The sequence below is a fragment of the Pseudorca crassidens genome, chromosome 16 (assembly GCF_039906515.1).
Source record: "Pseudorca crassidens isolate mPseCra1 chromosome 16, mPseCra1.hap1, whole genome shotgun sequence".
In the NCBI taxonomy this organism is placed as follows: Eukaryota; Metazoa; Chordata; class Mammalia; order Artiodactyla; family Delphinidae; genus Pseudorca; species Pseudorca crassidens.
This window is the reverse complement of record NC_090311.1, coordinates 44,164,159-44,189,742: the sequence shown is the minus strand read 5'-3', so window position 1 is coordinate 44,189,742 and position 25,584 is coordinate 44,164,159. Positions and strand designations below refer to the sequence as shown.

Genomic DNA, 25,584 nt, shown 5'->3' with positions numbered 1-25,584 from the left:
GGTCCGGGAAGATCCCACATGCTGCAGAGCAACTAAGCCCGTGTGCCACAACTACTGAGCCTGCACTCTAGAGCCCACAAGCCACAACTACTGAGCCCATGCACCACAACTACTGAAGCCCATGCCCTAGAGCCCCTGCTCTGCAACGAGAGGCCACCGCAATGAGACACCTGCGCACCACAACAGAAAGTAGCCCCTACTCGCCGCAACTAGAGAAAGCCTGCACAGCAACGAAGACCCAACACAGCCAAAAATAAATAAATTAAAAAAAAAAACAACCTACCAGGGACTTCCCTGGTGGCACAGTGGTTAAGAACCTGCCTGCCAATGCAGGGGACACAGGTTCGAGCCCTGGGCTGGGAAGATCCCACATGCCGCGGAGCAACTAAACCCATGCGCCACAACTACTGAGCCTGTGCTCTAGAGCCCACGAGCCGCAACTACTGTGCCTGTGCACCACAACTACTGAAGCCCACGTGCCTAGAGCCCATGCTCCGCAGCAAGAGAAGCCACCGCAATGAGAAGCCCGTGCACCACAATGAAGAGTAGCCCCTGCTCGCTGCAACCAGAGAAAGCCCACGAGCAGCAAGGAAGACCCAATGCAGCCTCAATTTATGTATGTATGTATGTATGTATGTGTGTATTTATTTATTTATTTCTATATAAATAAATAAAAGAATCTGCCTTCCAATGCAGGGGACATGGGTTTAATCCGTGGTCAGGGAACTAAGATCCCACATGCCTGCCATGGGGCAACTAAGCCTACGTGCCACAAGTAGAGAGAAGCCAGCGCACCACAAGTAGAGAGAAGCCTGTGCACTGCAATGAAGAGCCCATGCTGCAACGAAAGATCCTGTGTGCCAGAACGCAGCCAAAAATAACAAATAAATATTTTTAAAAATAAAATAAAATGAAGCCAATTAAAAAAAAACTACCAAAAGAGAAAAGCCAAATTGGTTCCAAGAATATGAAAATGATTTAAAAATACTTTGTGTAATATAACATTGTTTTCACATGAATCAAGCCTTGCTCTAACATATTCTCATAGATATTCTAACTAGACACTTGAGACTAAAACCATACTACTTACTTGCTTTTGAGAACTAGAGAGATTTTTCCAGCTTTCATTTATAGTTTTCAGCTTTACCTGTAAAACAACATACCGTTAAGTACCATCTTTACCTGTAAAACAACATACCTTTAAATACCAGATACAGGGATTTCAATGATTAAAGAAAAATGTTTTTTTATTATTCATTCCAATAACAAACACTCAAATATCAAGAATCACAAAGATTCATCAATTCTTAACATTTTTTCTAAGTAAAAATTATTAAACTGTTAAAATGTACAAATATTAATGGTATGAAGGTATTTTAAAAGGTATCTTTTTAAAATCTGAGATATAATTGACATATAACATTAGTTTCAGGTGTACAACATAACGATTAGGTTTTTGTGTATATTGCAGAATGATCAGAGTAAGTCTAGTTAACATCCATCACCCTACATGGTTACAAATTTTTGTGTGTGATGAGAACTTTTAGGATCTACTCTCTTAGCAACTTTCAAATGTGCAGTACAGTATTTACTACAGTCACCATACTGTACCTTACATTGCCAGGACTTATTTATTTATAACTAGAAGTTTGTACCTTTTGATCTCCTTCACCCATTTTGACCCCCATCCCCACCTGACAACTCTAGCAAACACCAATCTGTTATCTGTGTCTATGAGCTCTTTTTATAAGATTCCACATATAAATGAGATTATACGTTGTCTTTCTCTGATTTTTTTTCACTTAGCATAATACTCTCAAGGACCATTCATGTTGTCACAGATGGCAAGACTCCCTTATTTATGATGGCTGAATAATATTCTACTGCATATACACATTTTCTTTATCCATTCATCCATCAATGGACACTTAGATTGCTTCCATGTCTTGGCTACTGTAAATAATACTTCAGTGAACATGGGGGTGTATATATCTTTTTGAGTTAGCGTTTTAGCACAAGGGTTCCCTTTTTACCGCATCCTTATCAACACTTGTTATTTCCTGGGTTTTTTTGATAATAGCCATTCTAACAGCTATGAGCTGATATCTCATTGTAGTTGTAATTTACATTTCCCTGTTAGTGATGTTGAGCACCTTTTCAGGTACTTGTTAGCCATCTCTATGTCTTTCTTTGGAAAAATGTCTATTCAGATCCTTTGCCCTTTTTTTTTTTTTGCGGTACGCGGGCCTCTCACTGCTGTGGCCTCTCCCATTGAGGAGCACAGGCTCTGGACACGCAGGCTCAGCGGCCATGGCTCACAGGCCCAGCCGCTCCGCAGCATGTGGGATCCTCCTAGACCGGGGCACGAACCCGTGTCCCCTGCATCGGCAGGTGGACTCTCAACCACTGCGCTACCAAGGAAGCCCCTTTGCCCATTTTTTAATCAGTTTTTTTTTTTTTTTGCTGAGTTGTATGAATTCTTTAAATCATTTGCAAATATCTTCTCCCATTTGGTAGCATGACTTTTCATTTTGTTGATGGTTGCTTTTCCTGTGCAGATATTTATCTTTTTGGATTCAGAAACATTAATAATCAAGTATAAACTACATTCTATCATAGACTAACTTCAAAGACTAAGTGTTTTATTTCCTCTCTGTAGCTTAAAATTTTCTTCTAAAATTTGTGCCAACATGTTTAGGTGTAGTCACAGGAAAAATACAACACCAGGTCTTATTCTACTTAGCTGAACTTAACTATGTGACTTGGAAAAAGTCATATTACCTCCCTTAGGCTTGGTTCTTCATCTATAAAATTAAAGGGATGCAGGGATCCCATAGCGGGAGGAGAGGCAGAGAGGAGAGTGAGTATGCGTCACACAGCTTGTGCTGTTGCTACCAGAGAGCAAAGACTGAAGGGAAAAATGGGTGGGTGGAGAATAAGGGGCAGAGAAGAGACAGAGGGATAGGAGAAGGAGAATGTGAGGGAAAGAGGGATATGGTTTGAAAAGTACCTGTTTAAAGCTAGGAGAATATCATTAGTGATTTTAAGGAGAAGTAGAGTTAAAACAATGAACTTTACTATTCTGACCAGAACTTTGACTGAATTTTATTTTCCTATTAAGAAAAAATGAGGTACCAGATAGTATCCGAGCCTATGTTTTGAATATTTTAAACTTACCTTTATAAACACATTTAGTATATTCAGGGACGGTTACTAAATAACTGTCCTCTTAGCTTTGGAAAGAATTGCTTTAATGCTCTCTTTCATAACATATCTTTTTCATAACATATCTTTTTCCTTGTATTTAATCCATAGGGACTACCCTGGTGACACAATGGTTAAGAATCCGCCTGCCAATGCAGGAGACACGGGTTTGATCCCTGCTCCGGGAAGATCCCAAATGCCGCAGAGCAACTAAGCCCATGCTCCACTACTGAAGCCCGTGCGCCTAGAGCCTGTGCTCACAAGAGAAGTCACTGCAATGAGAAGCCAGCACACTGCAACAAAGAGTAACCCCCACTCGCCACATCTAGAGAAAGCCCGAGTGCAGCAACGAAGACCCAACATAGCCAAAAATAAATAATAAAATAAATAAATTCAAAAATTATATTTAATCCATAAGGTTTCACACTCAATGCATTAAACAATAATTTATGAAGTTGCATGAATAATCTTTCACCTAAAAAAATAAATCATGAAAAAAAAGGGATGAAAAGACATTTACTTCTGTTGCTTCCTAAAACCCCATTAAATGAGCCCTTCCACCATGTGAGGACACAGTGAGAGGTGCCAGCTATGAACCAGAAAAGGGCCCTCACCATGATGGTGCCTTGATCTTGGATTTCCTAACCTCCAGATCTGTAAGCAATAAATTTCTGTGGTTTATTTATTTTTTAAAATTAAACTAAAATTTCTTAAGGCATAAAAACCATATGGACAAAGACAACAGGAGAGGGCAGTACCAACACAACATTTTGGAAGCTGAAAAGCAGGTGTAGAAATGATACCTAAACCCAAAAAAGTAAAAGGCAAATTGATTTACAATGCAGAATTCTCAAGTAGCTCAGAAATTTGGCAGCACCAGACAGGTATAAAATAGAGGAGAAGGTCAGGCTAAAACATGAGATCGACTGAAAGTCTGTTTAAAAAAGAGGTTAAATCCCCACCATGGGCAGATTCTATGATATTCATCCTCTTAAAAGGGTAAAATAGTTACTCTGTGGATGCCCAGTACAGTTGGGGCAACAGTAACATGCTGAAAACAGGGAGATTAAGTGAAAACGTATATCCCCAGAAAGAAATGCAAAAAAGGCCAAAACAATACAGAAAAGCTAAGAAAACTAAAGGACCAGTTCAGAAGATGCATAAACAAATAATAAGAGTTCTAGAGAGTCTGAACAAAGAAAAAAGAGAAGGGGAGAAAAAAGAAAACAGATCACAGTCAAAAGACCAACAATCAAAACGGCTTTATACTTCTCGAAAGCAATTTAGAAAGCTACCAGAGAAAGGAGCAATATTTTTAAATTTTTCAAAGAACATGATTTCCTAGAATTCTATGTCAAGTCAAACTATCAAACAAATGTAGACAAGCAAGAACTCAAAAAATTAATCTCCCATGTACTCTTACTGGGCTGGGGGAGATGCTGTAATAGAATCAGTAAACCAAGAAAGACAACAGAAGAAACAAAAGCACCACAAGGGTGATGATGAAGATCCAGGATGTCAGCTATGCACTAAGCATAGAAGGCAACAACCAAACTGGAACATATCAGAGGTTCCGGATTGAAACTGACAGAATATTTAATGCATCTAAATGTACTCAAAGCTAAATATTGAAGAATTTGGGTGGAATTATGGATAGTACATAAAAAACTAAGCAAATACAAAAACAAGACATGGGGCTTCCTTGGTGGCACAGTGGTTGAGAGTCCGCCTGCCAATGCAGGGGACACGGATTCGTGCCCCGGTCTGGGAAGATCCCACATGCCGCGGAGCGGCTGGGCCCGTGAGCCATGGCTGCTGAGCCTGCGCGTCCGGAGCCTGTGCTCCGCAACGGGAGAGGCCACAACAGTGAGAGGCCCGCGTACCGCAAAAAAAAAAAAAAAAAGAAAATCAATTTCAGGGAAAGTTTTGCAAGAAAGGAAAAATAATCATAGCAAATGGAACACCTCAGCTATGAATATGGTTTACATTATCATAAAATATTAAGTACTCTATATTGATCTAAACAAAATTATGATAACTATATTGGGGGGTAGGATGATGGAAATGTGAACAGCGGAATAAGAAAGTTAAATGTTCATCAAATAGTGAGAGGTAATGCCTAAAATATAAGTAATGCTTAGAATTTTTTTAAAAAATCAGGAAGTAACAATACAGAACATTATTTAGAGATATGGAGGTAAATACCACAAGAATCGACTAAAACAGAATGTATTAGTCGTAAGGAGTAAGGAATAGATAGAGTAGAGTAAGGAATACGACAGCACGGTAAAACTAGTATCTTTCATAACAAGTCTCATTTTGATTCTTTAAACTATATGGATGTATTTTTTACATGAATAAAAATGATATAATTGAGTTAATTTTAATTTCCAGGGATAAGGCCCAGCCATGAAGCTTCTGAAGTGATTCCAAGATGCAGTCAGAGTTGAAAACCACTGATTCAGATTCTCAAGCATATAACCTTCTTATACTAATAAGAACACTATCAATAAATACAAGGTAAGTTAGTGACTGAGCAAATTCCAACTAAAAAAATAAATAGGCTTGCTTTTTTAGTAATGCAGGGCCATGGAAACTAAATTTAAAATCCCAAGAGGAGTAAATCAGTAAAAGTATATAGCCAGGAAAAAGTACATCACATATATACATTATTTAATCATATGTTCAACAGGATTTGTAAAATGATCTAAGTAAACCAAAGAGGCAGAGTGGCAAAAAACCTTCATCTCAGATTGACAAGAATTAGGAATCTGAACCGACTTCTCTTACCATGGCTTATTATAAAAGGAAAAATACAATTGTCAATTTGGAGCCTCTAAGAAGGAAATAAATGCAACACCAAGCCACAGCAGGAACGACAAGCTTTTTTTTTTCCTGCACATTCCTATGACATTCACATGTGTAATACATTCCTGTGGGCAAAACTAAAATTTTATTAAAGGATGTAACATGAAGCCATAGGTTACACTCAAATCCCAGTACAAAATATTACACCTCAACCCTACCTTCCCAGTGACTGTAAAACAGTTAAGAACTGCTGGATAAGAAGTCTCCAGAATTTTAACAACCCTATAAAGCTGAAAATTTTATGTTTTTTGAATTTTAAAAGTTGACTCTCTCTCTCTCTATATATATATAGGCAACTACATATTCAAATTACTTGTATGTGGTAAGAAAAAGGATTCTTCTTTAAAAGAGATACAAGAAAGAGGGCCTTATTTGTATATAGTATTTGTTTATAGTAATTTACCACTTTTCTTCACCATTTGACATGTGGCACCCCTAAAATTTCCTGTCTAGGTATTTTAAAAATTAGAATAAACAAAAATTTTAAAAATAAACAGTTCTGTTTTACCTGTGATGTACCATCCTTAGCTTCCTGAAAACGTTCAGCTATAAAAATGTTATAAGCTGAGCGAGGTCTTTTTGGTTTTCCAAGCATCGTTAACTCCTAAGTAATAAAAATGGAAGAGTGAGATAAAGTTTTAACCTCTATGAGACTTAATTTCACCTACAGAAAAACTTTATTCACTACTATGCATTACAGAATGTTCTTTAAAGTGAACATTATGATTCTTATATAAAGTATGTGATTGTCCCTCTTGGGGTCAGAATTTTTATAGTAATGTTTTGAAAATTCTAATAGATTTTGTGAGTTATGTTTCATACAAAAACATTTCCTTTACATATTATTTTCATGGTCTCCATGAACTGAATAACTGAGCACATATGTACAAAATCTTTTTGTACACCACCATCTCCTTGGCCAAAGCACTACATGTCTCCACCACAACTCAAGAACATTAGAGTATCTGTTTAATAATCTCTCATTTCATTTCCTTCCCTGCATGTCTCTCAACCTTTAACCCTCAACAGATATGTTAATTTCAATTCTTTTTACTATGTATCAAAAGGGGTCGGGGGATGCATTATCTAATGAAAGATATTGCATCATCCTAACTTATTTAGTTGCTGAATTTGATAGTAATTTGTAAAATGATGGAGCTTTTAATGGCAATTTGGTTACAGTCAATAACAAACCCAACTTTCATTCATAAGTAAATGTAGGGCTTCTCTGATTTACATGTAGAGATCACTTTCTTGGCCCTGAACCTCTCAGTCAGAAAACTAGGCATTTTACAACTTAACTATGCATTTCCCCTTTTGTTTCTAGAGTTACTGCTAGGGATTTCTCTCCTAGGTGCTTCACCTACAACTTCCTGATTCCCACACTTCTCACCTACTCTCTAACTAGTTGGAACTGGGACTCTAATGGAAAGGAAAATTCCAACAGAGAGAAAGAAAACACTCAGACTTCAGGTTTCCGGTTCCACATGTAAGGAGTTTGGATGTCACCACTCCATCCTAGCAAGTATAAAGCTGAACAGACTGCAAAATCAACAACTCCTCTTGGATGCACAGAAGAGAGGACACATGGCAAACTGCTGCCCCCAAGATTGAAGAGACAGACAGAGGGGTGAACACAGGGAGTCGAGGCTTACCGAAGCAGAGACTCAGGAATGGAAACCAGTGCCGGGGAGGAAACTGAATTGCAGTTAACAAACTGCTGGAGGCTCCATGTGGACAACTCTGAGAGTTACCCAGTCATAGGAAGGACCTCACATTGTGAGGTTTATCCCCAGGAACTTGACCAGATTCCAACAGTAAATATCAAGAAAAATCCCCTCTTGCTTTCAGCAGGATGAGAGGAAAAGGAAACATTTTGAAATGCCTGAGCATTTTATTATTCTTAACAAGGCCTGCCCTCAGGGGAAACTAGTTAATCAGAACCTAACCTGCTGGTATACTATCAGAGCCTAACTGACTTCAATGAAAGGAAATACCTGACTACAGCTTATTCTAGCCATCCTGCACCACCTACAAAGGGGAGAAAAAACTGAGAAACACTTGTGAACTTCACAGAGCCAAGGCAAAGGCTCATTAAAAGACCAAGACCTAATCACAGGACTGTAGAATGCTTCCCTTGTCCCCATGCCTCACCACATTACTAAGGCCTATATACAGCATTTCTTTTTACCCAGCACATCATGTCCAGCTATCAAGAAAAAATTTCAAGGCATACTAAAAGGCAAAAAACCTAATTTAAAGAGACAAAGCAATCCTCAGAACTAGACATGGCAGGGATGCTGTAATTATCAGACCAGAATTTTAAAACAACTGTGATTAATATGCTAAGGATTCTAGACAGCTTGCAAGAACAGATGGGCATTGTAAGCAGAGATGGAAATCATTAAGAACCAAAAAGAAGTGCTAGAGGGACTTCCCTGGTGGCGCAGTGGTTAAGAATCCACCTGCCAATGCAGGAGACATGGGTTTGATCCCTGGTCCGGGAAGTTCCCAAATGCTGCGGAGCAACAAAGCCCGTGAGCCACAACTACTGAGCCTGCGCTCTAGAGCCCGCGTGCCACAACTACTGAAGCCCATGTACCTAGAGCCTGTGCTCTGCAACAAGAGAAGCCACCGCAGCGAGAAGGCCGCGCACCACAACGAAGAGTAGCCCCCACTCGCCGCAACTAGAGAAAACTTGAGCACAGCAAGGAAGACCCAACCCAGCCAAAACTAACTAAATAAATAAATAAAATAAGTGCACAATCATTTTTTTAAAAAAAAGAAGTGCCAGAGATAAAAAACACTAACAGAGGGAATTCCCTGGCAGTCCAGTGGTTAGGATTCTGAGCCTCCACTTCAGGGGGCACGGGTTTGATCCCTGGTCAGGGGGCAAGCTGCATGGCGCAGCCAAAAAAAAAAAAGGATCCTCGAAAACCCAAAAGCAAAGAGAACAAAGACTGAAAAGAAAAGAAAACATAACAGAATATCCAACAACCATGGGACAACTACAATAGGTATAACACACATGTAATGAGAATATGAGGAGAACAGAGAAAGGAACAGAAGAAATATTTGACTAGGAAACCCCTTATATCTGCCCAATCCTCATTTCTGGTCCTCCCCACTCTAAATACTAGTTTGGGTGCATTAAGGAGAAAGGGAGAGCAAAAAAGGGAGAGAAAACCCTAGTTCTCAATCCTCCAAATACCATCCCTATGCGGAGACAGTTATTTCTCACTCTTAGTATCTTTTCTGGCCTCCTTTTACTAATTGGATCAGCAGTCTCAGATTACTATCATTGACATGAAATTGGGTGAGTCCTCAACCCGAGTGCTAGGAGGGCTTAAGACATTAGGGTTAGGGAGAAGATCCTAGCACCTCACATTAAAGGCTAGAATCTACTTTTCCAGAGAAATAGTTTTAACTCTGATGACCCTTTTCTATTGTATATGTACTGGACCAGCAAGTTCTCCACCTCACACCTAATACTACAGAAAGATGTAGTCCAACTATCAAACAGTGGAATTTATAATGGATTAATACCTTAAGCTGGAAACCACTAATTTTGAAACATGTGGGGTTTTTTTTAATGAGGAAAAACAGGATTTCATCCTAAAGGCACTTCTTATTTGATTAGATACAACAGGCACTTTTTAAAAATTGTTGAGTTAATTCAGTCTATTCAGCAATATTCAAAGTAAAATTCACCATTACCTATAGAACAATTCAAATCAGTAGGTTATTCTAGACAAGACCCAGAAGCAAGATTCTTGCTATTCCTGATTTGGCTGTTTCACAACTCTGTTCCTACAGCTTTCATGCCAGTCTTAACTATATATCTTAAATTCAGATGCATCCAGAAGTAGCAAAAAGGGTTTCCAAAACAGACTCAAAGGCAAGTGGTCCTAGTGGCAGAAGGGAACAATCCTATTTTTTCCTAACTAGAGTACACTTGATGACATTCTACCATGTCATCAAAATAAGACAAAAACACCTATACTCATAGATATATATATATATATTTGTTATTTGCCAAAGGAAAAGAATATTACAATGATACTCACTCTCTTTTTTATTAACGCTTTCTTTTTTAAACGTTTCTGCATGATTTCTTTTTCCAAAGATACCAGCTGACTTGGAGTTAGTTGTTCTTTAATTCTGTTTATCTCTTCTTTGTATGCCTGCCAGTCTGTCCTGTAAGCATCTTCGTACATCTATAAATAGAAAACTCATATAAGAAGTCAATAAACTGTTGTTGACTAATAAACATAGCACACCTGTCAGAGAAAGACAACTGCATGACTTCAGGTAAAGATAGACTGAACCACCAAGTGAAAAATGTGCTCTTGGATCACATTTATAAGTCACGTATTTTTCATATACATGATTACTGAGGTGAAAGTCCAGTAATTAGCCTTCAACTTCAAATTGCTGCCAACCCTTCATCGCCACTCCCATACATCCATATTCTCATCATTTATGTGGATCAGAACATATGAAGTTCCTTTGTAGATAACTGATGTTAAAAAAAAAAACTCTGGGTCATCTGGTTCCTTAAAGGACATGACAATTGTTCTTAACTACAGAATAACTGGTCAGCAATGTTGAAAACTTATATGCTTACCTTTTTCTCTGCATCAGGAAGTTCCCTCCATAGCTCAGCGATTTTTTTAATTAGTTCTGAATTTTTCGCATCTACGAAATGAAATAAAGTAAAAATTGATGTCACAATTTTATGTCTCAGGATCAATTTCTAAAGACTTCCAGGGAAGCATAATCCATTAGCTCTAAAATTAAGTATTTTTACAGATACCTCTATACCACACAACTTAATACAATGATTTAGCTTTTTTCTAACCAACTAATTTAAATACGATAAATAATTTAATATTTTCTAACATTGTTAAAGTCTGTTATCCAATAATTAGGGATTATCACTTACCACCAAAATGGTCTTCAGAAATTGACTACTAGTTTAAGTCATTGCATAATCAGTGTCTATAAGCTTTTTACTTCACATTTCAATCAAAACATTTTTCTTTTTTTTCAAGTCTTTCAGGAATTATCAAGTTCATTAAACCTGACTAAACAACAAAATATAGTCTTGATTCATGTAACACTACCTTGTATATCAATTACAGAAATACCATTTGCAAACAAACTAAATTATACTAAAACCAATTCATTATTCCCCATTGCCTTCCTCATCTTAACTGGAATGACAGGGTAAAAATGATTTAACAAACCACTTGTTAGTTTCAACTCCTACATTTTAAAAGATGTGAGTACTGAGGCATGTCTCTTAAACCAGTTCTTTATAAGGTAAGACTATTAACAGCTCATTTGATTTTCACAAGTGCCCTGTGATGTACTGCATGTGAAAAGGCTTTAGAAATCATAAGCAAAGGTCAGCAATTACTAATTTAGTCATTATCTTTACCCTGTAACCTAAATAAAGACCCACACCCTTTCTAGGGAGTCAACAAACCTCCTAACTGGAAATCTTTCAGGAACTCAAGAACTGACTTTCAGTGAAAAAGCTCCTGAAATTAACAGTAATTTGTGTAGAGCTTTAAAGTTTACATAACATGTCCACATAAGTTATTTCATTGCAACTTTATAAATAATTCCCAGTGGCAGAAGCAGGAGCTAAGCAAAAGGTAAAATGATTCATCAATGGTCCTCTGGGCCAATGGCAAAAAAGCCCAAAATTCAGCTTTTTCATCCTCTTCCCTGGGTGCTTTCCACTCTGCATGCTATTTTAAAAATAACTTTCACTAGTTCTCAATTACATTTAAAGCATTTTTATTTGGTAAAAAATATGTTATACCTCCTATTTTACAGAACATCAAACAGAATGGTTATGTTTCTGCATTCACTGGATGCTTTGGTAGAGAAAATCAAGTTTCCAATTTAACTGCTTAGTGGCCTCTTTATTACATCAAAGAAGAGTATATAGCCCAAACTCCTCACCTGGGTTCTGAGCTTTAAATATGGGTAGCTGTTCCTTAGAAAATCGAACGTATGAAGTCATAGGTTTCTTTGGATAACCAATGAAGTTAGATGAAAACCATCTTCGTACATTCGCAAAACTACATACAAATAAAAAGAAAATAACCATTGTTAAGCATTTAAGTGCCCATATTCGTAAGGATCTGAACACAGATGCCAAACAAGATGTCATCAAGATGCTATATATCTGACACGTTCGACAAGAAATATAATGACATTTAAAATCCTGTCCTATCCAGAGGCAAAAGCTTGCAAAACTTAAATCTCAAAGTGCTTACCTCCTAGGAAGGTAAGACAGTGGAGGAAAGCGTGTACACTCCAGCTCCTGGGCCCCGCCTCCTTAACGCCTAGATGAAGGCAGGAGACTCTTGGAGCGACTTCATAGGGGACGCCGAACCGGGTGCTCCAAGGTTAGACAATAAAAAGGGGCGGGGAGGAGGGGAAAGGTAGCCAGAAGCAAGGCACGGGGTACTGATGCAGTAAGGCCTGGTCTCAAAGCCACCATCCCCATGGCAAGGTCGAGGTCTGAATCACAGGGCCAACTCGGCCCTGACTTTTTAGGAGTGGCAGAAAACGGAGAAAAGCGTCTACATTCCAACCCCAGGGGGTCCTGAGCCCTGCCGCCTCCGGAGGCGCAGGCGAGCAGTCCTACCTGAGAGGAGAGCGCAGTTGACTGCCACATCCCGCGCAGAGGTCCGCTCCTGACTTTCCCAGAGCACTCAGCACGCCCCACACGCCCCGGAGAAGCGCCATTGCATCCGCAGACGAAGCACTGACCAGGCCCCAGTCTCGTACAGCGCCCGTGCACAATAAAACAACTCCAACAAGGACGACTTAAACCCGCGAGCTAACCCCGAAACTTGCTATCAGGCCCGCCACTCGCAAGGCACTATGGGACGTCGGTTAACATCCGGTTTAGATGGGGGCGGGGCAAGGAAGAAGGCGCGGGTGCCGTAGTGGGTTCCTTGGTGGGCGGGACTACGAAGAAGTAGGAGGAACTCGGGGGCGGAGAAGGGAAACGGCCGCACGGCTCAGCAGTTCCTCGAGGGGACGCTGCTGAGCCGCCTCTACCCCCATCCGCAGCCCGCCCTCCGCAGCCAGCTCAGCCGCTGGCCCAGGAGGCTGATGGAGGCACGGCGGTGGCCTCACCCGGACACTGTACTTGGCTGGCCTGTGACGACGGAAAGGACTAGTACGTAACAGACAATTTTACCACAGTGTAGCTGTGCCGCCCACGCTTCTTTGAGGTCAGGTTGCTGGGTGCTACGCGCCCAGCAGAGTCCCTCAGTTCAAGCAGGAGGTGGAGCTCAGAGTCCAAAATTACTGCCGAGGAGGGGGGTGGGGCATGGTTGCAAACCTTAAAATGCAGATTCCCAGGCCTTGCAGCAGAGCCAGATTCAGTATGTCTGTGTGGGTCCCAGGTTCCTCAAGGTTTAACAAGTTCTAATGCCAGTGGTAATGGGACCACATTAAAGCAATACCGATCCGGACCATCACCCCATCCACTGTCCACTGTCACTACCGCTGTCGCAGTCTTCAAGCTTGACATCCAACCCCTGCTTAATTTGTGGGGAGGAGACTTTGGCTAGTTAGTTGTCCGGAGACTAGAGTTCTAGCTTCAGCATTAACGTCTTGATCCGGGAATGTCGCATCCCCTCTCTAGGATTTAATTCCCCCACTGCAGCTGAGGACGCTGGACTACGTCAGCGTTTTCCCACCCAAAGCCCTGAGAACGTGTGACACGTATGCCTTGAGATTTTTTTCTTTTTTTTATACATTTATTTTATTTATTTACTTTTGGCTGTGTTGGGTCTTCTTTGCTGCATGTGGGCTTTCTCTAGTGGTGAACGGGGGTTACTCTTCGTTGCGGTGCGCGTGCTTCTCATTGCGGTGGCTTCTCGTTGCGAAGCACAGGCCCTAGAGCGCGTGGGCTTCAGTAGTTGTGGCACGCGGGCTCAGTGGTTGTGGCTCATGGCCTCTGGAGAGCAGGCTCAGTAGTTGTGACTCACGGGCTTAGTTGCTCCACGGCATGTGGGATCTTCCTGGACCAGGGCTCGAACCTGTGTCCCCTGAATTGGCAGGCGGATTCTTAACCACTGTGCCACCAGGGAAGTCCTGCCTTGAGATATTGATAGATGTGCTGTACAACCATTTTCCATGTGGACAATGGCATGAAGAAGATTGGGAATACCTAAACTAAAGCTATGGAAGGGTCCTTCTACTCTCACGTTCCATTTATTTCAAAGATAGCCACCTCCTGAAACAGCCTTTCCTCTGTTGGATAGCTTTGTTAGAAAATTCTTACCAGTGTAATATTGAGCTGAGAATCTGTAGCTTTGAAACATTGATCCTTCGGTGCCATAGAAAATTAAGCCCACTTCTTCTTTTAAGTGGTAAGCAACTATCACCACTTCCTTTTCACAGATTCTCAGGATTGAAAGGGACCTTCCAGGTCATCTGTTCAAACCTCTCACCCTGTCATGGAAGAAACAGGGCTGGGTTTTATTGTTTGTTTTTTTCTGAGTACATACTATGTACAAGGCCCCAAACAAATATAGACACAGCATTCTCGCCACCTGCAGTGAAAACTAGTGGCAGAGGCAAAGAAAGGAAGAGTTGCAGTACAGTGTCAAGATAGAGGTAAGTATAGGCTAGACTTCCTTATAATTACATTTTAGCTAATTTCTGAAATAATTTTTCTTTATATTTTTCTAGAGTGTTTTTATTCTTTCAGATGTTTGGTATAAAGTTAAACTTCTTTTGGACATTTAAAAAGCTTTTTGTTGTTTTAAAGTGTCATTTTCATAAATCTTGCTATAAAGTTCTTATAAATCTGATCTATAACATTTCTATTTTCATCAGATTCCAATATTCTTTAAAACTCATATACATTGCAGTGATAATTTTATTCCAAACTCAGCATTTACACAGAAAATATAATTCTACCTACTTACTCACACTGTCTTTGAACAAAAAGGCATATGGCTTCATGTATATTTACTTTATAAAACTTGAAGACTTTTCCAGGGTTCTATCCCTTTATTTTGTTTTAAAATTTCATCTGCTCCCAGTGTTTCAGTCGCAGCTGACTTCAACTATCAGTTACATCCTCATGGTTCCCTATTTCATATTGAATCCAGACCTCTCCTTTTACTCTCACCTCTATTGGGTTGGCCAAACAGTTTGTTCGAGGTTTTCCGTAGCCGTAAAATCTTACAGCAAACCCGAACGAACTTTTTGGGCAACCCCAATATATAGCCACTGGCATCTTTACCATCGTGTTTCACAGATACCTCAGTTTTCCCTGAACAGAATTCACTATCTTTCCCCTATCTTGAACTCCTTCTCTTGGTAAGAGGCACCAGTATCCCATTGGAATCATGGAAGCCAATAACTTGATAAACTATTATATAATCTCCCTCATTCACACTCCTCACCCATCAACCAACTAATGATAAGTATTGCTGATTCTATTTCATTAGCCCCTCTAGTAAGTATTTCCTCCTCTTCCATCACATTGCTATAGCTTTTGATCAGGCCAGTAGTGTGTTGGTAAATCAGCTCTCCGAAAAGAGAGCCCTAATTTGTAGTTTTTGCTGAGATCTATGGTGTAAATAAATACTCGCATGGCTGATTTCAAACCACCAACTGAATGTCACTGAACCTGAAGTTGGGAAGAGATATATATAATTGGCTTTTTAAGCCAGTACCAGTCAGCTCCTGTATGCCACTTGTTCACAACGGCTCTGCTATCTTTTCCCAAAATCTTACAGTAGTTTTCCTACTTTCTTCCTTTCTTTCTTTTTTTGGCTGCGTTGTGCAGCCTGTGGGATCTTAGTTCCCGGACCAAGGATTGAACCCATGGCCCCTGCAGTGGAAGCACGGACTCTTAACCAGTGGACTGCCAGGGAAGTCCCCAGTTTGCCTACTTTCAGTCTTACTTCCCTCCAAACCATATTTCACACTGTCACCAGGTCAGTCCTTCTAAAAGGCAAATCCCATTCATTCATTTGTTCATGAAGTATGAATGGAGCAGCAACTCTGTGCCAGGCAGGCAATGATCACATTTCTGTACTTGAAACCTTCAATGGCTCATGATTACCCACAGAATCAAGTTTAAATTCTCATATATGGCATGCAAGTCCTCCATGAACTGGCCTTTCTCCTCCCTCTAAAGCTTCATTCCTCCCTTCACCTTTGCTTGAAATAGTTTATTATTTAAATATCTATTTCTTGTCTGTTAATAAATACATCAAAGCACTTCAGTTTGGCTCTGAGTTTACCATTGCATTTTGTGTGATATGCCAAAGTTATGGAAATTACTGGATAAGCATACAGACTTAGTAGTTAGATCTAAGTTCAAATCCCGTGCTTGTTATTACCTGTGTGACCTTGCTAAATGACAATCTCTCTGTCCCAGAGTTTTCCCCTCTGTGAAATGGGAACAGTGATAGTTGATTCTTAGGATTGTTATGAAGATTAAATTAGAGAGTATATAAAAAGTTCCTGGCACAGAGTAAAAGCTCAATAAATAATAGCTATCTTTTTTTTTTGGCCATGCCATGTGGCGTGTGGGATCTAGTTCCCTGACCAGGGATGGAACCTGTGCCTCCTGCATTGGGAGCACAGAGTCTTAACCACTAAACTGCCAGGGAAGTCCCAACAGTGGTTATCATTATCCTTACATTATTCATAACACTTATTATTAGCTTCTAAATAATTATAGATGTAGTATGGATTGTATCCAAACAAAAAAGTCATATTTGCATCACAGCCCTGTCTTTTATTTTGTCATTTCCTCTCCCGATTAAATAACATATGAATTATATACCAGCATTGCTTCTCTCTTCCTATTGAACTTTTAACATTTCTTAATTATTAGTGGTGTTTTAGCATAAACACTATGGTAGGTGATGAAAAATTAAAGCAACACACACTTAGGTTGGAATTGTTCTTTAATGTTTTCAGAACATCTTTATATAACTGTATTTGATTATATGATTCATGAATTGAAGAAGTAGACAGAGCAAGTATTATCATGATCATGGTTCCCAATTTACAAATGAGAGAAATTAAGTTCAGAAAGCCCATGTCACAATGTTACAACAGTTAATAAGATGTGGAAATGAACACCTGGTCTTCCAATTCATTGTCTTGCACTTTTCCCATTATATCAGACTATCCCTCAGACTCAGTCAACATATCACATCATTCCAGCCCCAAATATCTTCCTTGGATCTTCTAGACTATGTGAACTCATATTATTTATTTGTGACATATCATATAGCCCTCTGGTTGTTAATCTTTTTTTATGTGTACATATTTTTTCCTCAATAGATGGTAAGCTATACTTGAGGACAAGGCTAAGTCTTATGCTTCTTTCTGTCCCGTATAATACTAGCATAGTACATTGAGCATGACGAATGGATGGAGGGAGGGAGAGAAAGAGAGAGAGGGAGATTTAAAAATGTAAAAAGATTAGTTTTGCACAAATAAGTTATATACAAATTTGGCACCACAGAAAACAGCAGCTACCTGTTAGAAGTGTCATTTGCCAATAGGAGGGACAGTTATGTGTGTAGATGGGAGCAATGTAAAATTTGGGAACATATGTATGAAAGCAATGATCATGGTTCATTGATATTGCACACTAGTAAAGCTGAAAGTAGCACCAATAAATAGCAGCAGCAGCAGTCAGAGACCACGATAATTCCCTGGTGAATAAGAGTTAGATCCATAGTTATCACTTGAAAAAAAAAATATTCCTAAGAGAAAGCAGTCTTGCTTTTGTAATTATAATGGACAAATAATCCAGCTACAATAGGAACAATCACCTAGTAGGTTTAGCATGAGGAATAGACGTAATTCTGAACTCATAAGTAAAATATATTTCTAGAAATAAGGTTATACTATAAACACCACATCTAAAGACAGTGTACTCATCAGCAATTAAATAGCACTGTGATAGGCATTGGAAATGGTACAGAAAGGATAAGACATCGTTCCTGTTTCAACAAGTTTACACTTTGGGGAAATAAAGTATAAACACACACAAGTTGTAAAAGTATAACAGTTCTTTGCAGCAATATAAGAAAAAATTATAATCTGAATATCTCCTAGCTTTCCTGTAAATCAAGATTTTAATAAAGTATGTGAAGAAAACTACATGTATAATTTTTTCCTTCAAACCATTTTCATTCACTTAGGGTCTATTATCACCTCAGAGCAGTTTGCCTTTTAAAACAGTACACATGCCATGCAGTGCAGCCAAAACATAAAAAACAAAACAAAAACAAACAAAAAAACCCCAACAGTGTACAAAATGACGGAAAGGAGAGAAAAATTCTAAAGAAAGATCTATTGCATGTTAATAGTTCCCAGATATCTAAATTAGTTTATGAATTACTTCTCAATTAGAACAAGGTATGCAACCTTAATTATTAAGAGGGTATCAGAGGGGCTTCCCTGGTGGCGCAGTGGTTGAGAGTCCGCCTGCCGATGCAGGGGACACAGGTTCGTGCCCCGGTTTGGGAAGATCACACATGCCGTGGAGCGGCTGGGCCCATGAGCCATGGCTGCTGAGCCTGCGCGTCCGGAGCCCGTGCTCCACAACGGGAGAGGCCACAACAGTGAGAGGCCCGCGTACCGCGAAAAAAAAAAAAAGAGGGTATCAGAGTTATTTTTAACCATTGCTATAGCAGTATTATTATGCAAAATAAATATAGGTTTTCTATTTTAAAGCTGATTCTATGAGTCAGCAGGAGGAAGGACAAGTAAAATGGATAACTATAATTTTATGCAAATTATAAAACCCAAATTCATATTGCTGGATATTCCTGAAAGCCAAATTAAAGAGTGGAAGAAATTCAGAATGATTATATTGAGGGAATAATGCTATTAATAAACAAGATAACCTACATTGTCTGCCCTCACATTGTAAAACACTGGATCAATACAAATGGTAATAATTATAATTTAAAACTCAACTACATGGCAAGCATGTTAATATATTTTGCTTCTAATCCTTTCATAGATCCTACAAAGTGGAATTATTTGTGTTGTACAGGTATGAAAACTGGTATTCAGAGAGAGATATATAGGAAGGATTATCTTCCTTGTTGCATCTTGTTAAAAATTTCCACCTATGAATCCACAGTTTGCAGCTTTGAAATTATATTTGACTCTATGTAAGTGTAATATAGGCAATTCAGTGATGAAGTTGCCATAGTTTTTTTGTTTTTGTTTTTTTTTCTGGCTGCACTGTTCAGCTTGCAGTATCTTAGTTCCCTGACCAGGGATCGAACCTGTGCAGCCCTGCAGCATAAGCGTGGGGTCCTAACCACTGGACCGCCAGGGAATTCCCAGTTTGTTTGTTTTTTTTTAATATTCCCTTACATTTTATTGTTTCTTTTCTATCCTTGTAAAGACTCCTTCTTGGGACTTCCCTCATGGTCCAGTGGTTAAGAAAGACTCCACACTACTGATGCAGGGGGCCTGGGTTCGATGCCTGGTCGGGGAACTACATCCCACATGCCGCAACTTAAGAGTTCAGATGCCACAACTGAAAGATCCCACATGCCGCAATGAAGATCCCACATGCTGCAACAAAGACCCGGCACAGCCAAATAAATAAATATTTTTTAAAAAACAGTTTAAAAAGACTCTTTCTTGACTTATTTAACTAATTTGTGGGTTGCTAAAAATAACATCTGAAGTTCCTTTATTTCCTCATTCATTCAGTCATTCAGGCTTGAATTTTTTAAAACTATACTCACACATATGCATGTGTGTGCATGCATAAAAAGTGTGCAAAATAATACACACAAAATTGGGTTTAATGGTGATTATACCTTAGTATTGCAGGAATGAGTAGATGGTACTCAATTTTTACTTTATATAGACCTGTATTGTTTTACATTTTTTTCCAAAATACAACGGTAATATTTATCATTTTAAATATATTAAAAAAAAGACTCCATTCCTAGTAGAAGCCAGTACTATGCTAGATACTGCAATAAGTTCTAAAAATACAAAGGTGACTAAGGCATGATCCATCTGTTTAAATCTGCTGGGAGAGTAGGGAATGGTTTCATAGAGTAGGTGACATTTGAACTGTTTTTTTCAAGTGAGGAAGGGTGGAGGTGCTTTCCAGAAAAGGGAAACAGTATGTGCAAGTCGCAGATATGCATGAGGGCATGCTGTCCTTAAGAAGACAAAATATATGTGAAAAGGAGTTAGTATGAGACAAGTCTAAAGAAGTTGGGTAGCATTAGGTTGTGAAGGGCTGTGTGTAATATGCTAAGGAGTTTGTTAGCAAAAGATGGACAAATAACTTTTTAGGCAGCTTAAACTCATTTTTAGAAAAACCTCTTTGGTAGGAGCACTGAGAGTGATGGAAGTGAGGAGACTAAAGAAGGAGGTAAATTAGGAGGTTATTGCTATGATTTAGGAAAGAGGTTGAGATTCTGAACTAAGATTCTGCCATGGCTCATATGCCAAAGGCATTTCTAGTACAATCAGCAGGATTTCATTCACAGGTGGAAGCCAAGAATGATTCTGAGGATTCTAGTATGACAAATTATTCCAATTCCAATTCTACACTCTGCTAAATAAATAGCCCCAAACGCATGCTTTTATTACATCCTTTTGTTGATTAAAAACTTACACTGATCTGGAAACTAGAAAAATGGTACAGATGAACCGGTTTGCAGGGCAGAAATAGAGACACAGATGTAGAGAACAAACGTATGGACACCAAGGGGGGAAAGTGGTGGGGGCTGGTGGTGTGATGAATTGGGAGATTGGGATTGACATACATACACTAATATTTATAAAATAGATAACTAATAAGAACCTGCTGTATAAAATAATAAAATAGAATTTTTAAAAAAAAACTTACACTGATTTCTTACAGGCCATCAAATCAAGTTTTCACATCTAATTAATCTGCCTTCTCCACCTAATCTTTTCTCTCAATTGCCCATAGACCAAGGCCATTTTCACTTATTTTTACTTTATTATCTTTGGTTTCTCTGACTTCCCCACTTAAATATGCCATTTAAAATCCTAAGTATCGGGGCTTCCCTGGTGGCGCAGTGGTTGAGAGTCCGCCTGCCGATGCAGGGGACACGGGTTCATGCCTCGGTCCGGGAAGATCCCACATGCCGCGGAGCGGCTGGGCCTGCGAGCCATGGCCGCTGAGCCTGCGCGTCCGGAGCCTGTGCTCCGCAACGGGAGAGGCCACAGCAGTGAGAGGCCTGTGTACAGCAAAAAAAAAAAAAAAAAAAAAAAAAAAAATCCTAAGTATCATCTGAGGCCCAGTTCATTCATTTATTTATTCAATAAATATTTGAGCTCTTGTGGACCAGATACTGTACTAGGTCCCAGGGAGTCAAAAATGATAAACACTAAGGATCTCATGGTTAGTGATACTGATAATACAGCATGGTAAGGGCACTTATAAAGGGTAAGGACACTCCACACTGGGGTAGAGTGATGTCAGCACTATGGCTGAATAAGTTGACCCTTGCTTGTGCCCTACCCCCAACAAAAATTTGGCATCTATCCATGGACAGAAGTGCCTTTGTGAGCCTGTGAGCATCTCTGCCAAGGGATCTGGGAGGAATCTTGCCCACCTGTGTGTTGGGTAACAGACATACAGAACGTGGTCCTGGTCCTGGCTGTGGACCCTGCAGTGGCCCATGAACTGGCTCCAGCCCCTCATAGCCACAGCCCAGGAACTCCTGCAAAACACTGTCTTAGACAATCACTTATGGATGAAAGAGCCATTGTGGAAGTCCAGGTTTCCAGCAGCAAACTTCCTGGACAATGTTGAAGCAAAAAAAAAAAAAAAATACAAGTTTGGATACATCGGAGAAGGTAAAAGAAATAATTTGACTTTACTGCATCAACCCTCTCCCAAAGACAGCACAGCTTAGGGCCAAAAGAGATCCTCTGAGCCTGTGATATCTCTAACAAGGGAAAGTGAGAGTGTGTGAGTGACCACCTGGCCTCCCCAACTGTGGGGAACACAGAAAGGAGCTCATTTCTCTCTCAGCGCATCCATAATACTGAATCATGAACTTCACGACTGGGGAGTGGGAAGAAGCTGGGATAGAATTCTTGGAGGGCATTAATGGGACACAGCTCACACTATGTTGTGGACTCCATCAAGAAACCATAGCTGCTGGGGACACATCACCCATGGTCCCCCCAGCTGGTCCACGAGCACCCCCAGTTCCTGGCACAACTCGTGCACACGCACATGCCCCCCCCTCGGTGTCCAGCTCCCTGCGTGCATTTCTGACAACAGTAGTGATGAAACCAAGTGGGGCCCTGTGGGGCTCCTGGGCCCTGAGGCCTCTTTTTGTCCCTCATTTCTTGTAGGCAAGACTCCAGCCTCCATGACCTTCCCTGAGTTCCAAAGGGCAGATTTGCACAGTTGCTAATCAAGGGAGGAGCAGCCAAGAGACCACCTGAGGCCAGATTAAAGGGACCAGAGAAGCTCATCAAGATTAGGAGACCACCTGAGACCCTGTATACACCCTCATCTTGTCAGCAAACCCACTCTTGGGAAGTACTGTTATAAAACTCTTCATCAAATCCTCCTGGGTTGAGACACATAGTTTTTCAAGGCAGGAGTCCGCTATGTCCCCCTTTGCCTGGCAAAGTAATAAAGCTACTCCTTTCTACTCCAGAGCACTCTCTCTGCATTTCTATTCGGCACTGGTGAACAGAGGCTGAGTTTTTGGCAACAATGAAAGCTAATTTTGGCATATGGCTAGTGAGCACACACAGAAAGCCAGCCAGAATCTGCAGGCCGGAGAAAAACCCCAAACTTGAGCTTTAGTACCACCTTTGGGAAAGCAAAAGGGAAGATATCAGCACTGGGAGAGATAGTTAAAGGATTGAAGAGGGCATTTTAGGCACCATGAACAGTTTGACCAAAGTCTGAGATTGAGAAGCACCACTCTATACTGGTAGTGGAAGAAGTTGGGAGCCAATGGGAGCTGCAGGAATTTTGGTGGGAGGCAGAGAGTGGAAAATGAGCCTGGAGATGCAAGCCATATCTGATCACGAGAGTCTTAAGGACTTAGTACTTTATTCTTCTGGTTGATGATTTAAACCAAGGAAATGAACCTGTGAACCATAGGACGCATATATAAATCCAATAAAAATGAGCATCACTGTTTGAAGTAGAAATGTATGATTCACTTCCACTTCATTTTCTTTCCCAGCATCTCCATTTTCTTTCCCAGACTCCTCTGCAAAACCACTATTGAGGCTGTGGGGAAATATTAAACCTCATTTTTTGGCCATGCCATGCGGGATCTTATTTCCCCCACAGGGATCAAACCCGCGCCCCCTGTGGTGGAAGCACGAAGTCTTAACCACTGGACCTCCAGGGAAGTTCCTAAACATTCTCAATTTTTTTTTTTTTTTTTTTTTTTAGAAAAAGGGCTTCAAATGCTTGGCTTATTTATTTATTTATTTATGGCTGTGTTGGGTCTTCATTTCTGTGCGAGGGCTTTCTCTAGTTGTGGCAACCGGGGGCCATTCTTCATCGCGGTGCGTGGGCCTCTCACTATCGCGGCCTCTCGTTGCAGAGCAAGGCTCCAGACGCACAGGCTCAGTAGTTGTGGCTCACAGGCCTAGTTGCTCCGCGGCATGTGGGATCTTCCCAGACCAGGGCTCGAACCCTTGTCCCCTGCATTAGTAGGCAGATTCTCAACCGCTGCACCACCAGGGAAGCCCCATTCTAAATATTTTTAAATGATAACACACAAGATAAAATTTCAGTTAGATGGAATACTTTGACATTTCTGAGGATGATTAATTTGAGGGCAGTCTGAGGGTAGGGAAAAAGATAGGAGGTTGTAGTAGCACTGCACTCAAAGAATGAAGAGGTTAGGGATATCTGTTTCCAGATAGGTGGTCCTACTGAAAATCAGAACTGGATGAAATATATCAAAGATCAACTCTGAGTATTTGCAGTCATTCTTCTCCTGGAGTACAGGCTAGAGCTGAGAATTTGGGCTTAGCACAGGCAGCAGGCCACTGCTGGGCAGAGAAACTAACAGAGTTTTCTGTGATTGCACAGTGCTAGAGTGACAAAACTGGAAACTTAAAGGACCTCAACATGCAACTTGTTTTCTCAAGATATGTACCAGAATCTTAAGCTATATTGGTAAAGAAGATAAAGAACTAAACTTTTGAAAACATGGTATAATTTTCTGCAGTCTTGTAGCATTGTTAAGACGAAGGACTGCCAGAGGACAGGGTCCCCAAAGAACACAGTAAGACTGAAGTGGAGAACTGACACTAATGATCTACAGTCCCCCTTTTACCTGGGGCACTTGATTTGGATGGGGTGTAAGGCTGAGAATTCAGGCTTGATCTCTGACAGAGAGTGGCTATTCATGACAGAAAAAATAGTAGTACTTGTGGTGGTTGCACAGATCAGAAGTGACAAAATGGTGGATTTGAAAGACTTCAAACATATGGTTATTGCCCCATCAGGATGTTTGCCAAATTCTGCAGCTCTAAGAAGAAAGCAGCTAAAACTGTGAATCAAAAATACTATTTAAAAGCAAAGTGGAATTTCCTGCAGTCTCTCTGGTCTGAGAAAACAAAGACAATGCTAGAGGGCTGTGCGCTATGAACAAGGGTAAACCAGACATAGATTGAATCTGATGAAACTGCAACCAGCCTCAACTAAGCACAGACCCTGATTGCCTTAAGGTGATCATCTCTGCACACTATTTGTCTAGCAGAGGAGAGGGTGAGCCCTCTCTGGTGGAAGAGAACATCATCTAGAGACTACAGTTTTTTGGGTTTTTTTTTCATTATTATTATTTTTTTTTGGCTGCATTAGGTTTTCGTTGCTGCACGCAGGCTTTCCCTAGTTGTGGCGAGCGGGAGCTACTCTTTGTGGCGGTGCACGGGCTTCTCATCGCGGTGGCTTCTCTTGTTGCAGAGCACGGGCTCTAGGCGCACGGGCTTCAGTAGTTGCAGCACATGGACTCAGTAGTTGTGGCACACGGGCTTATTTGCTCCATGGCATGTGGGATCTTCCCGGACCAGGGCTTGAACCCGTGTCCCCTGCATTGGCAGGCGGATTCTTAACCACTGCGCCACCAGGGAAGTCCCAAGAGACTCTACAGTTTTTATACACAATGTCCGGCTTTCAATAAAAGTGTAAAAGCACACACACAGGTGATTCAGTTCCTTGAAGTTAACAAAGCCTTTAAAAAACTGTGATGAAGTACTTCAAAAAATAGGAAAAAAACGTAGACAAAATAAACAATTTTGGAACATAATAGAAAACTAAAATATGTAAAAAAAAACAAATGATAGTTCTAGAACTGAGAAAGACAATCTGAAATTAACTACAGTATCTGAAATTGAGGGGATGGGTTTAAGAGTAGATTGAACATGCAGAAGACAGGATTAGTGAACTGGAAAAAGATGAAAACAAAATTTCCAAACAGAAGCATA

General features: G+C 40.3%; 1 protein-coding gene and 1 long non-coding RNA gene across 9 annotated transcripts in view; one reads left to right on the top strand and one right to left on the bottom strand.

Annotated features, from left to right (window-relative positions):
- TFAM (transcription factor A, mitochondrial) overlaps window positions 1-13,007 on the bottom strand; it is a 42,543-nt gene extending 29,536 nt beyond the window's left edge. For 4 of the 5 annotated variants that reach the window (XM_067710172.1, XM_067710173.1, XM_067710174.1 and 1 more), the window contains exons 1-6: window positions 12,740-13,004; window positions 12,049-12,167; window positions 10,700-10,770; window positions 10,140-10,289; window positions 6,581-6,676; window positions 1,091-1,147 (exon numbers count right to left, since the gene is read on the bottom strand). In XM_067710172.1, coding sequence (XP_067566273.1) covers window positions 1,091-1,147; window positions 6,581-6,676; window positions 10,140-10,289; window positions 10,700-10,770; window positions 12,049-12,167; window positions 12,740-12,840 — 594 coding nt within the window. In that variant the 5' untranslated portion in view covers window positions 12,841-13,004. Of the gene's footprint in view, window positions 1-1,090; window positions 1,148-6,580; window positions 6,677-10,139; window positions 10,290-10,699; window positions 10,771-12,048; window positions 12,168-12,739 lie in introns of all 5 variants that reach the window. The other variant, XM_067710176.1, reaches the window with a different exon arrangement.
- Window positions 12,941-19,737, top strand: LOC137209061 (uncharacterized). 4 transcript variants are annotated; one of them, XR_010935880.1, is made up of 4 exons: window positions 12,941-13,279; window positions 13,751-13,830; window positions 14,512-14,727; window positions 19,514-19,737. It is a non-coding gene; the product is annotated as an uncharacterized lncRNA (long non-coding RNA). The 4 variants fall into 4 exon arrangements; XR_010935882.1 differs by having other exon boundaries at window positions 12,941-13,334; XR_010935883.1 differs by lacking the exon at window positions 13,751-13,830 and having other exon boundaries at window positions 14,670-14,727.
- The last annotated feature ends 5,847 nt before the right edge of the window (window positions 19,738-25,584 follow it).